Source organism: Rhinoderma darwinii, chromosome 1 (assembly GCF_050947455.1).
Source record: "Rhinoderma darwinii isolate aRhiDar2 chromosome 1, aRhiDar2.hap1, whole genome shotgun sequence".
NCBI classification, from domain to species: Eukaryota; Metazoa; Chordata; class Amphibia; order Anura; family Rhinodermatidae; genus Rhinoderma; species Rhinoderma darwinii.
In genome coordinates this window covers 25107309-25120281 of record NC_134687.1, presented here as the reverse complement: position 1 = coordinate 25120281, position 12973 = coordinate 25107309, and the positions used below count along the sequence as shown (strand labels likewise).

Below are 12973 nucleotides of genomic sequence, written 5' to 3'. Positions count from 1 at the left end.
GCAGCCAATACTCTTTCCTATCTAGTGTCAGAAGCCTATGCCCATGGTGCGGCGTCCCTCAATGAAAGTGAGAAAGAACGAGAAAACCCATTTCATCATAAAAATATACTGGAATGTTTAGGTTATAGCAGGAGGCCCGAATCTTTTATTTTTTAACATAAGATGTCGCAAAAGAGTATAAAACATACCGAGATCGCATCATATCTCTGAAATCTTCTCCGGGGGGCCAGTCCTTCAATTTCAGCACCATTGCATCCCCAGAGTCATTTTTAAGGCGTTCTGAAAAACAAGGAGAAGTCTCTTAAAAGAGCATCAAACCTGAGAAGAAGGATTACATAGCCAGAACTGTACACACATCTGGAGAGGTTTCTGCTGGTTCTCACAAGTCAATAGATTATATTTGGGGACAGGCGTTTTCTCTGGGACTTCCGGTTACCAATCCCATTAAAGAATTTTTGCAGGAAGTCTTATAACGTAGAACCCTTGAACCCGGTTTTAAGTAACAGAATATAAACGAAGGGTAAATTGTTCCTTTGAGGATTGATCAGCTCTCGGAGCTTTAGAAAATACTTGTAATTCCACAAGAAACAGCAAAACTGGAGAATCTTTTCTTAAAACTCTGCTGTGCCGTTACTCTCTTATTTCACCTGGAAAAATATAAAATGGACAACTGTGAGTTAACCATTCTCCTTCCCAACGAGTCATGTCCGTTCACAGTCGGTCAGCGACGATTGGACAGTAGTCAGTGTCAGACTGTGGGAACACACCCTATCGACAAGTAGAATGACAACAGCCAGTTGTCAATTTATACATTCCCAGGAGGAACAACAGGGGGACAGTACAATGCAGAGTTCTAAGAAAAGATGCTCCTTGTGGTTGCATGGGGAACACCAGTATTTGCTAAAACATACCAGGGATAAGAGCGAACAGATACTCTTTAACCCTTTAATACCAAAAGGTATTTTAAACCTTAATGACCGAGCAATGTGTTTTAAAGTTTTTCCATCGTCGCGTCGCATTCAAAGAGCTAGAACTTTTTTATGTTATTTTTTACGGTGTTCACCGTGCGTATTAAATAATGTAATAGTTTTATATAGTTGGGTTCATTACGGATGCGGCGATACCAAATGAGTAACTTTTTTCCACAATAAAGTATTTTGTAAGGGGAAAAAGTGGGTTTATTTATTTTACTTGGGACATTTATTTATTTCAAACTTCATTTAACTATTTTTTTAGTCCCACTAGGGGACTTTACTGTGTGATGCTTTGATCGATATTATAATACACTTCAATACTTCTGTATTGCAGTGTATTATTGCCTGGCAGTGTAAAACTTACAGCATCTGTTAGGCCATGTCTCTGGCATGGCCTAACAGGCAATCACTAGAGGCAGTCCTGGGGGCCTTGGTTAGGCCCCCCAGGCTGGCATAGAAACAATCGGCAGCCCGCGGTGCACGCAGGGTGAGAGCTCCCTCCATCTAAAATCACTCAGATGTAGCGCTCACTATTGAGCGCCGCATCTGAGGGGTTAAATATGATCAGAGACCACGGCTAGTGGTCTCTGATAGTTGCCCTGAAGCCCAAAGCTGTTAGTAAGAGCCCGGGCTTCAGGAGCACCCCGCACGATGCGGGAAAAGTTCTTCTGAAGTGCCGACGTGAAAAGGCGGCACTTAAGAACGACTCCAAACAGGCGGCGTAAAAAGGCTATACGCCGGTAGTTAAAAGGTTAACAGACGTGGAAATCCAGTAAAGTTTTACATTGAAATTACATCATCAAAATAAACAGGGTCTGCTTTCATTCCAAATAGCGCCAATTCTGTGCCTTCGCTGGGTCTGGTATTGCACTTTAGTCCCAATCACTTAAATTGGGGATTAGCTCCAAAATAAATCCTAAAATAAAAGCAGACCATTTTTTTTCTAATCTTAGGCTATGTTCACACAAAGCTGTTTTCCAGGCTGATTTTGGATACAGGTTTTCAATTGCAAGACGTTTTGGGCCCTTTTCGGTGAAAAAAAAAAAATCCCACGCTGGTCAAGGAGTTTGTTTTTTTTGAGCTTCCCATTGCTTTAATGGGAATTTGTGGTGCGAATTCCGCACCAAGATAGGGCAGTTTTTTTTTTTCTTCCAGCACTTAAAAAGCAATGGGAGCCAAAAGCGAAACAATTTCTGCGCGGTCTCAGATTCAGAAAAAGCGTCGGAATCTGTGCAAAAAAAAAAAAAAAAAAAGTGTGGACCAGGCCTCAGGAAACCCTTTTAATTTCCAGGGATTTCAACTGTCCAAGTAAATGTTCACTATGATTTCTTGAAGAACGCGGTGACATGACAGCATACATACTGGATAGGTCTTCAAAGCCGTCCCAGAATTCGCCAACCGAGGCTCCTGTGATGATGTCATTAGTCCTACAATTCACCAGATCAGCTTCTTGATCCCCAAACTCATCCCTGAAGGATTCCGGCCTCCACAGATCAGTGTTCAATTTATTGTGCACCCCAGATACCATGACCGGCTGGAAGAGAATGGGAATTATTAACAAGTAAAACCAATAAATCCCACAAGTGCCGAATGTCCTTTCCTACATGTGAAGCAAGATGAAGTCTGCGCAATTATAACTTCTACAGGAGTAACAGAAAATGTACTAAAAGCAACTCTGTAAAGAGAGAAATATGTCGGGTTGCTAAGAGACAAAAATGACAGAGTGAAGTGATCTATTCCAATGACTACCTGCACCGGGTGACTTACCTGTCCTTGTTTCCAGCACTCACGGAAGACGTTCCAGTTGCTCTTATTGCTGGGATCTTGCAGACATAGTAATCTATTGTCACAGAGCCAGTAGTGCGGTGTATTGAATCCCATTAGACTGGGCTGAACAGCGAGCCCTTCTGGCTTCCGTACTGGATCGGTCATAGGCTTGGTTTGAACCAAAGAGGCAAATATGTCATCCAGCAATTTAGGCGTGCTCTTCTCTCCACACTCCGGCTGCAGAAAAACAAAGGGTTAAGAAAATAATGCTTTTTAATCCAGAATATTAAAGGAGAGGTGTCGCGGAAATTTTTTTTTTATATCAATTAGCTTTTAGTATGTTATTAAAATAAATTCTATTTATTTGTGGGCTGCCATTTTTTTTTCTTCATCTCTGTATGTCTCGATTAACGACACATACAGAGATGGAATACGTCACATACAACCCCATAGAGAATGCGAACAGGAGCCGTTCCATTCACTATAGCGTACGCCGTCTGTGTGGGAACGGCGCAGTCCAAAAGGAAGGTCTTCGGCCGAGCGACATCCGGCGCCATTTTCATGTGAACCGGAAGCCGCGGCCGGACAGTAAGATAACTACCGCCGGTTGTGGCTTCCGGACATGTGTTCAGAAGGACTAGGAGCAGACGGAGCGGAGGCGGCAGGAGCAGGTAAGTTATGTTTGTGTTTTCGTGTGTGATTACCACTGTATGTAAGCCTACTACACTGTGCATTCGCTCAAAAAATGGCGGCACACAGTGTAGGAGGTTTGAACATTCAACCCCCTCCTTTCTCCTGTCACTAGCCAGGATAAAGGAGGGGGAATTAATTGAGGACACTAGAGCGAGTGTGTCTTCTCAAATTTTGCAGCATAAAGCAATGAGGTTGCTTTACCACATGCCAATGCTGCAATTTTGGGAATTGCTCCCTCTAGTGATCAGCACATGGAAATGTTATAAATTAGACTCTAATTTATAATATTTCCTGACTTGAGAAAAAAAATTAGAACAATGTCTAATCATGTATACACTAACTGTTTAACTTAAAAAAAAAAATAAAAAAATTCTAGCGACACTTTCCCTCTAAAGTAGTCAAATATTAATATGTTCACAATTCTCAACAGGTCATTCAAACATGTATGCAAGCCACATTGATTACAGAAGAAACATCAAAGATTTAAAAAAAAAAAAAAAAAAGAAAAAAGGTAGAGTAAGGTTGCGTTCACGCAGATTTTTTTGCACCACATGCGCTTTTTACTGCTTTTTTTTTTACCCATTTCTTAGACAAAGGGAATAACCGCAAGCATTTTTTGTGGAAAAACTAGTCAAATAACGCGTCAAAAATCTTGGCATCAAAAAACGCGTTTATTTAGTCTCCCATTGATTTCAATGTGGTTTTTGAGGCGGAAAACGCCTAAAAATAGGGCATGTCACTTTTTTCCCCACGAGCGTTTCTTTTTTTGCTTACAGGAAAAAAACGCCTCCACCTCCCATTGAAATCAATAGGAGGCAATTTCAGACGTTTTTTTGCCACGGTTTTCGCGGCAAAAAATAAAAAATCCTTCAGTAATTTCGAGGCAGATTTGACCCGTCTGCACTTTCTTGCCGCAGCCCAAAAAATGCAGTAAAAAAAAAAAAAAAAAAAAAAACGCTTTCTCTGCCTCCCATTCATTTTAATGGGAGGTCGGAGATGGAGCCACAGGAAGAAATGGCATGTCGCTTTATATTCCCCGCAAGCGGGGAAAAAAAGGCCTCCGCCTCCCTTTGAAATCAATGGGAGGCGGTTTCATGCTCGAATTCAGACGCAGTTTCCACATCAAAGGCAGCCACAAAAAAAAACAAAAAAACATGTGAACAGAAACATCGAAACAGAAACAGCGCAACTCTAGTAAATGGTCAGTTTCTGGAATTAGTCATATTGAAGTCAATGCTGCAATACCAGACAGAGCCCATGTAAAAGGAAGCCGGCACATTACATTTTTATAAAGTCATGCAACCCTATATACACCGCAGGGACCCAAGAGTCTTGCCTTCTCCATAAGACCAGTACTATGTCGATACTCACCTTAATGCTTGAAGAATTGAGGAGGTTTCTTAAGAATCCAGAACTGTTGCTGCTCATCGGGGACAGAATGGAGCTACTGAAAGGCTGCAATGCAGACGCCGGCTTTCCAAAACTAGCAAAAGAGGGAAGTGCTTTGTTTTCCGTTTTCAATGCGGATGTGAAGAGATTGTCTGTAGGAAGATTAGAATAAAATCACTTAGAGGAGACAGAGGAAGATGTAGTTGAAGCATATTCTGCCTAGAGGTGAACGATTACCACAATGAGAACTTTTGTCAGACTTACCTTTGTTTTCCTTGTTCACATTTGTGTTCGGAAGGTTTGTTAACCAACTTAAAGGCCCAGAGAGTGAAGATGAAGGAGTTTTACTACTTGCGGATAATGGACCCTCTGCAGGAAACGTGATTGGCTGAAGGGATCCATTTGTGGATTCAGCACTAGAAGAACTCTGTAAACAGAACAGAATTGGTCGTGAGGATCTAAAACATTCCCTTACAAAATCGTAAAGCCCACACATGGGAAACAGAAATACAGACCTGTTTTGGCTCTTCCTTCACAGCTGGTTTAGGTAAAGGCTTTTGGTGTTTGTTGGAACAGGGACAATTTGACTTTATACCCCACTTCCCCCTTACAGAGTGGACAACATCTCCAACATCATACAGAGCTGAAAAAACAGAACTTTGCTTCAGTCACTAAGACAATATATAGGCATCAGCTAATGGAGGGCATGCTCAAAATTCACAAGCAATAGGAAAAGGATGTCAGCTCTCCTGTGTGGTGTAGTATAGAGGATCTGTCCGCTCTCCTGCGTGGTGTAGTATAGAGGAGCTGTCAGCTCTCCTGTGTGGTGTAGTATAGAGGATCTGTCCGCTCTCCTGCGTGGTGTAGTATAGAGGAGCTGTCAGCTCTCCTGTGTGGTGTAGTATAGAGGAGCGGTCAGTTCTCCTGTGTGGTGTAGTATAGAGGATCTGTCAGTTCTCCTGTGTGGTGTAGTATAGAGGATCTGTCAGTTCTCCTGTGTGGTGTAGTATAGAGGAGCTGTCAGCTCTCCTGTGTGGTGTAGTATAGAGGAGCTGTCAGCTCTCCTGTGTGGTGTAGTATAGAGGAGCTGTCAGCTCTCCTGTGTGGTGTAGTATAGAGGAGCTGTCGGCTCTCCTGTGTGGTGTAGTATAGAGGAGCTGTCGGCTCTCCTGTGTGGTGTAGTATAGAGGAGCGGTCAGCTCTCCTGTGTGTAGTATAGAGGAGCGGTCAGCTCTCATGTGTGGTGTAGTATAGAAGAGCTGTCAGCTCTCCTGTGTGGTGTAGTATAGAGGATCTGTCAGCTCTCCTGTGTGGTGCAGTATAGAGGAGCTGTCAGCTCTCCTGTGTGGTGTAGTATAGAGGATCTGTCAGCTCTCCTGTGTGATGTAGTATAGAGGATCTGTCAGCTCTCCTGTGTGGTGTAGTATAGAGGAGCTGTCGGCTCTCCTGTGTGGTGTAGTATAGAGGAGCTGTCGGCTCTCCTGTGTGGTGTAGTATAGAGGAGCGGTCAGCTCTCCTGTGTGTAGTATAGAGGATCTGTCAGCTCTCCTGTGTGGTGTAGTATAGAGGATCTGTCAGCTCTCCTGTGTGGTGCAGTATAGAGGAGCTGTCAGCTCTCCTGTGTGGTGCAGTATAGAGGATCTGTCAGCTCTCCTGTGTGGTGCAGTATAGAGGATCTGTCAGCTCTCCTGTGTGATGTAGTATAGAGGATCTGTCAGCTCTCCTGTGTGATGTAGTATAGAGGATCTGTCAGCTCTCCTGTGTGGTGTAGTATAGAGGATCTGTCAGCTCTCCTGTGTGATGTAGTATAGAGGAGCTGTCAGTTCTCCTGTGTGGTGCAGTATAGAGGAGCTGTCAGCTCTCCTGTGTGGTGTAGTATAGAGGAGCTGTCAGCTCTCCTGTGTGGTGTAGTATAGAGGAGCTGTCAGCTCTCCTGTGTGGTGTAGTATAGAGGAGCTGTCAGCTCTCCTGTGTGGTGTGGTGTAGTATAGAGGAGCTGTCAGCTCTCCTGTGTGGTGTAGTATAGAGGAGCTGTCAGCTCTCCTGTGTGATGTAGTATAGAGGAGCTGTCAGTTCTCCTGTGTGGTGCAGTATAGAGGAGCTGTCAGCTCTCCTGTGTGGTGTAGTATAGAGGAGCTGTCAGCTCTCCTGTGTGGTGTAGTATAGAGGAGCTGTCAGCTCTCCTGTGTGGTGTAGTATAGAGGAGCTGTCAGCTCTCCTGTGTGGTGTAGTATAGAGGAGCTGCCAATTCTCATGATATTTCGGTTTTCATAAATACTTGCGAAAAAATGATGATCTAGCATAGTTTACATGTGTTGTGATATTGCTCTTTAATAATAGATTGACAAATGGAGTGGTAGCACCCAATTATCAAACGGGTGTTTCCCAACACACTGAAATTGTCCAATCAATCATTGCTGACAGCGTCACAGTTTAGTGACACACTCTATTAACAAAGAGAATGATAAAACCAAGTTATTCATTTATTCATACATTTCCAAGAGAAATAACAGGAACTGCAGAATGCCGAATTCTAAGAAAATATTAAATGGTATGGCGCTTATTTCATGGAAGATACAAGCATTTACTAAAACAGACTGAAGAGGCCTCTAAACACATTGGAAGGGATTTACTACACAAAATGTGGCAGATTTTTTAAACACATTTATCGACTGTTTTAGACACTTTGTACCAGATTTGTGGCTTAGACTGTCATGCCTTGTGCTAGAGTTTTCACAACACCAGAATTTGGACTTTAATATCAATACTTCGATAGGGGAATCCCCCCCCCCCCCCTTCTCATTGTCGTCCGCAGCATTCACGGGAATAGAGATCAGAGGTTTCTCTGTACTCCGTTAGAGCGGGTCTGCGGCTGTGTAAAACCAGCCATTGCCCCGCTCCTGACAATAAGTGTGCGCGCGCGGTATGAATAACATGTGACTGACACTGCGCTAATGAGTGGCGACGCATGGCACGGAGGACAGAACATGGAGGTGTTTTGCAGTGCGCCCGCCATGTTCTGTCTTCAGTGCCGCCGCTCATTAGCGTAGCCCTGGTCACATCGTGCTGATTACACAGCCGCAGCCTCATTCTTACTAAAATCACGTGTTACAAAACTAAGCTGTGCGGCCACACACCTTAGTATCGAAATACATGAACTGTATTGAACAATTTGAGGGTGCACGGCATAGAAATTGTATCTATATTTCCATGCATCATGCAACCCTACCTTGTGCCAAGACGTTATAAAAACTAAACCAACCAAGAGGTGGTGTAAGGAAGAGAAAAGGGTCTTGCAGGATGATAAATGTGGTGCATCTTCTGCCTGATTTTCAGTTTACACCGTCCAATACTTACAATATTAGCAAATCCACCACATTGAATTTTTTTGTTTAGTGGAGGACCAAAGAAAAATAAAATAATGAAAAGTCAACCGTTAATATAGGAGTTACCTTTTCCTGGTACAATCTGAGTCGGCATTAGATTGTCAGGCTCATGTAGCTGCCCTTTACAACACTTTAGCCAGGAGAACGTTTCTGCTCCTTCATGATCTACAACAGAAAGAGGATAGGAGGGTCAGGAACCGAAATAAAACAGTGCCCAATAGAAAGCGGTCACAAAAAGGTGAGAGAATGACAGGGTTTTCCCACTAATGTAACTATATCGTATACTCCTGCCACCACACACTGTGTATACTCCTGCCACCACACACTGTGTATACTCCTGCCACCACACACTGTGTATACTCCTGCCACCACACACTGTGTATACTCCTGCCACCACACACTGTGTATACTCCTGCCACCACACACTGTGTATACTCCTGCCACCACACACTGTATATACTCCTGCCACCACACACTGTATATACTCCTGCCACCACACACTGTATATACTCCTGCCACCACACACTGTATATACTCCTGCCACCACACACTGTATATACTCCTGCCACCACACACTGTATATACTCCTGCCACCACACACTGTATATACTCCTGCCACCACACACTGTATATACTCCTGCCACCACACACTGTATATACTCCTGCCACCACACACTGTATATACTCCTGCCACCACACACTGTATATACTCCTGCCACCACACACTGTATATACTCCTGCCACCACACACTGTATATACTCCTGCCACCACACACTGTATATACTCCTGCCACCACACACTGTATATACTCCTGCCACCACACACTGTATATACTCCTGCCACCACACACTGTATATACTCCTGCCACCACACACTGTATATACTCCTGCCACCACACACTGTATATACTCCTGCCACCACACACTGTATATACTCCTGCCACCACACACTGTATATACTCCTGCCACCACACACTGTATATACTCCTGCCACCACACACTGTATATACTCCTGCCACCACACACTGTATATACTCCTGCCACCACACACTGTATATACTCCTGCCACCACACACTGTATATACTCCTGCCACCACACACTGTATATACTCCTGCCACCACACACTGTATATACTCCTGCCACCACACACTGTATATACTCCTGCCACCACACACTGTATATACTCCTGCCACCACACACTGTATATACTCCTGCCACCACACACTGTATATACTCCTGCCACCACACACTGTATATACTCCTGCCACCACACACTGTATATACTCCTGCCACCACACACTGTATATACTCCTGCCACCACACACTGTATATACTCCTGCCACCACACACTGTATATACTCCTGCCACCACACACTGTATATACTCCTGCCACCACACACTGTATATACTCCTGCCACCACACACTGTATATACTCCTGCCACCACACACTGTATATACTCCTGCCACCACACACTGTATATACTCCTGCCACCACACACTGTATATACTCCTGCCACCACACACTGTATATACTCCTGCCACCACACACTGTATATACTCCTGCCACCACACACTGTATATACTCCTGCCACCACACACTGTATATACTCCTGCCACCATACACTGTATATACTCCTGCCACCATACACTGTATATACTCCTGCCACCATACACTGTATATACTCCTGCCACCATACACTGTATATACTCCTGCCACCATACACTGTATATACTCCTGCCACCATACACTGTATATACTCCTGCCACCATACACTGTATATACTCCTGCCACCATACACTGTATATACTCCTGCCACCATACACTGTATATACTCCTGCCACCATACACTGTATATACTCCTGCCACCATACACTGCATATACTCCTGCCACCATACACTGCATATACTCCTGCCACCATACACTGCATATACTCCTGCCACCATACACTGTATATACTCGTATACTGATTAAAGAGTTTTTCTAAAAAGGTCTGAAATAAAAAATAAATAAAATAAAAAAAAGTCTTTTTCCCTTCCTTCTCTGCAGTGTCGATATTGGGGCTTGCTGTGCGCCTATATGATCATATGAACTCACCGCTGCTCATACTCTTCTTCTTCATGCGGTGACAGTCTACACACACTCCAAAGCCGCATTTAGGACAAACCCAATGGAGATTGAAGATGGTTGTGTCACAGACGTCACACATTTCTCGCACACCACGCACAGCACGTTTCCAGGCCACTTGTTCTGCAGAAAACAAAATGGAAAAAAAAAAAAGTTAAGCAAACAAAATACTCACACGGTACAGAAAAATTCAGGACTATCAACACGTTTCTTACTTTGTGGATCTACAGAAGCCATAACTTCCTTTTCGGACATGACAAGCTTGCAGAAGTGGTCTCCGATATTTGCCAGAATGTACTTGGCTGTGTCCAGGTCCAAATCCACAACACTATTCACTAAGGGAAGCCACAAGTTTATTGCTTCAGCATCATATTTATTAGGGGTCAAGAAGCCGCCTTCCCGCAGTAATCCATGCTTGTTGAAGTGTAACCTGGGAACAAGAGACTTCAGTGATCACAGAGGTCTGAACAGTTTGTAACTTTAGGAGGCCACAGATGTGAGATAATAGTAGCCATATTCTACCAAATTTAGTGGAATCCGCTGACACTTAAAGTCTATGTACAATCTAATGTAAGAGGATCCTATAGGTGGTTATCAATGCGCACTCTCCTGGCTCTCCTGCACCAGATACGTATTCAGACTATAATGTCCTACTCTAACCCATTTTATTTAATCTGAATTGGTTGAAAATCTTCTAAATACATTTTTTTTTAGTTTTCAGAGCGTTGTTTTCCAGATACAGGGCTTCAAATCCCAGTCAGATTTAAACCACAATATTCTGGCCCCCTGGAGCCGCCACTAGATGGCGTTTATGCACTTACTGCATGCACATTAAATACAGTAACAAAACAGCATGCAGTGAGCTCCCCCTAGTGGAATCTTATTATTGAACGTTGGCAATGTGGGGGATTTGAGGCTCTGTATCAGGAAAATGACAATGTATTAAAAAGATGGACATTCACTGTCCGCTCTCCTGCACGATCCTGAACTGCTGTCTCTTAAACTGGTCAATCGTCCTTTTCCAAATGGCTAAGAATTTTCTACGTGAAGCAATACAAGTCCGACATAACTTCGAAAGCGGCGAACAGCCACATTTCATCAGACCGTATTGTTGATGTATGCGTGCAGCTTATACGTTCAACATAAAACATTGTAGAAAATCCTCCAACACTACAAAAAAAAAAAGTATTGTAAAAGCAGCTTCTAGAGGATCATTTATGACGGACCATCTGAATGAGCAGGAATCAAGTTCACCTCCGGAAGTGAAAGAAACGGCAGAAGACGGCAGCGTCTCGCTGCTCCTTACTTCGCCCAAAGCGGTCCAGGCGGCATTCTCTACACTTGTGCAAATGGGGAGCAATGTCATTGCAAGAGCCGTCCTGCACAAAACAATCCCCGCTGGATTGGATCCTCTTCAGCTTCTGCGGGTCCAGCAATATAGATCTGGGATACGTAACTAGAAAATTAAAGGATTGAGAAGCTAAAATTAGTAAAACACATGAGTGGCCGACGTCTTCGTGTTTTACGTTGTCCTGGTTGCAGCCGGATTGATCTTTTCTTAAAGCTAGTGGTTTATGCCTACTTACCCCCGTCATTTTTATTAGGGCTCTTGTGGGGTGACACCTCGGTTTTTGAAGGGTTTTGAGCAAGAATGTTTTGCGGCTTGGACTGGTTCACAGTTTTCCCAGGCGGTAGATGAGCACCAGGTTTGGTCTCAGTTTCGGGAGCTGCGCCAAATACACTTGGCAGTTGCCGTGTTAAGTTTTTGCAAGCCTCAGAACTTCCCAACCGCGGCGAGTCCTTCACCGTCAAGGTGTTTTTATCAGGAAAACGTTCCACGGAAAACTCAAAGCCCTTTGGAAAAACAGTGGAGGGTCTTGTAAAGGCCGCAAAGAGGTTTTCGGATTTATGTCCGTTGTCGCCATTTGTTTGGCTGGCCCAGGATGAAAAGCTCGCACCTGATGAGAAAGGACCAGCAGATTTATCCGTCAAGCCAAATCCTAGTCCCTTGCCTTGTGACATCGCAGCGCTCAGAAATAAGTTTTTCTCCTCCCCATTTTCATCACTATTCAGAATGGAGGAGGTCTCACTTGGTAAGTTTTGAGAAAATTTCCTGAAAAGTAAGAGCAATGCTTGTATAAGACAAAAACCTTAATAAATCTGCCCCAGTTGTATATCACATGCCAGTCTTTATAACCAATGTGCTGACGACTACGTCGAGCGCTGCGCCGAATAGGTACGGACGCTACCCGGCATCAGTACCTTGAACGAGTCGCAGATAAGAGAGCGAGAGATACATTTTTTTTTAGGAGTCCGATGGGGAAGAGGGCAATGTAAAGGCCCGGTATGTACCTCCACTATGCTACGCCCCACAGACTGAAATCTATGCCAGCTAGGAGCTGGTGTAGATTTCGGCTATAATTTACGCCAATTTCGTGGCAAACAATAGAATAAATTTGTCAATTTGGTGGAGATCCCGCCACTTTGAGCTTAGCCCTGCCCTCTGTCAGTGGCACTTTCGCAAAGTGGCAAGTAAAAATTTTAGCGCAACTACGGCGTGCGCAAAAATGTGACTTGTTAGACGACTAGCATAAAATTCATTATCTATGCCCCCCCCCCCCCATAGTCTTTGAGCA

General features: G+C 43.9%; 1 protein-coding gene across 2 annotated transcripts in view; it reads right to left on the bottom strand.

The window, feature by feature from the left end:
* KDM3A (lysine demethylase 3A) overlaps positions 1-12973 on the bottom strand; it is a 38401-nt gene that overhangs the window by 7218 nt on the left and 18210 nt on the right. For both annotated transcript variants that reach the window (XM_075856514.1, XM_075856507.1), the window contains exons 11-21: positions 11924-12450; positions 11592-11793; positions 10553-10767; positions 10308-10460; positions 8276-8374; positions 5339-5466; positions 5088-5250; positions 4806-4975; positions 2742-2978; positions 2337-2508; positions 189-279 (exon numbers count right to left, since the gene is read on the bottom strand). In XM_075856514.1, the coding sequence (XP_075712629.1) occupies positions 189-279; positions 2337-2508; positions 2742-2978; positions 4806-4975; positions 5088-5250; positions 5339-5466; positions 8276-8374; positions 10308-10460; positions 10553-10767; positions 11592-11793; positions 11924-12450 (2157 nt within the window). The remainder of the gene's footprint in view (positions 1-188; positions 280-2336; positions 2509-2741; positions 2979-4805; positions 4976-5087; positions 5251-5338; positions 5467-8275; positions 8375-10307; positions 10461-10552; positions 10768-11591; positions 11794-11923; positions 12451-12973) is intronic.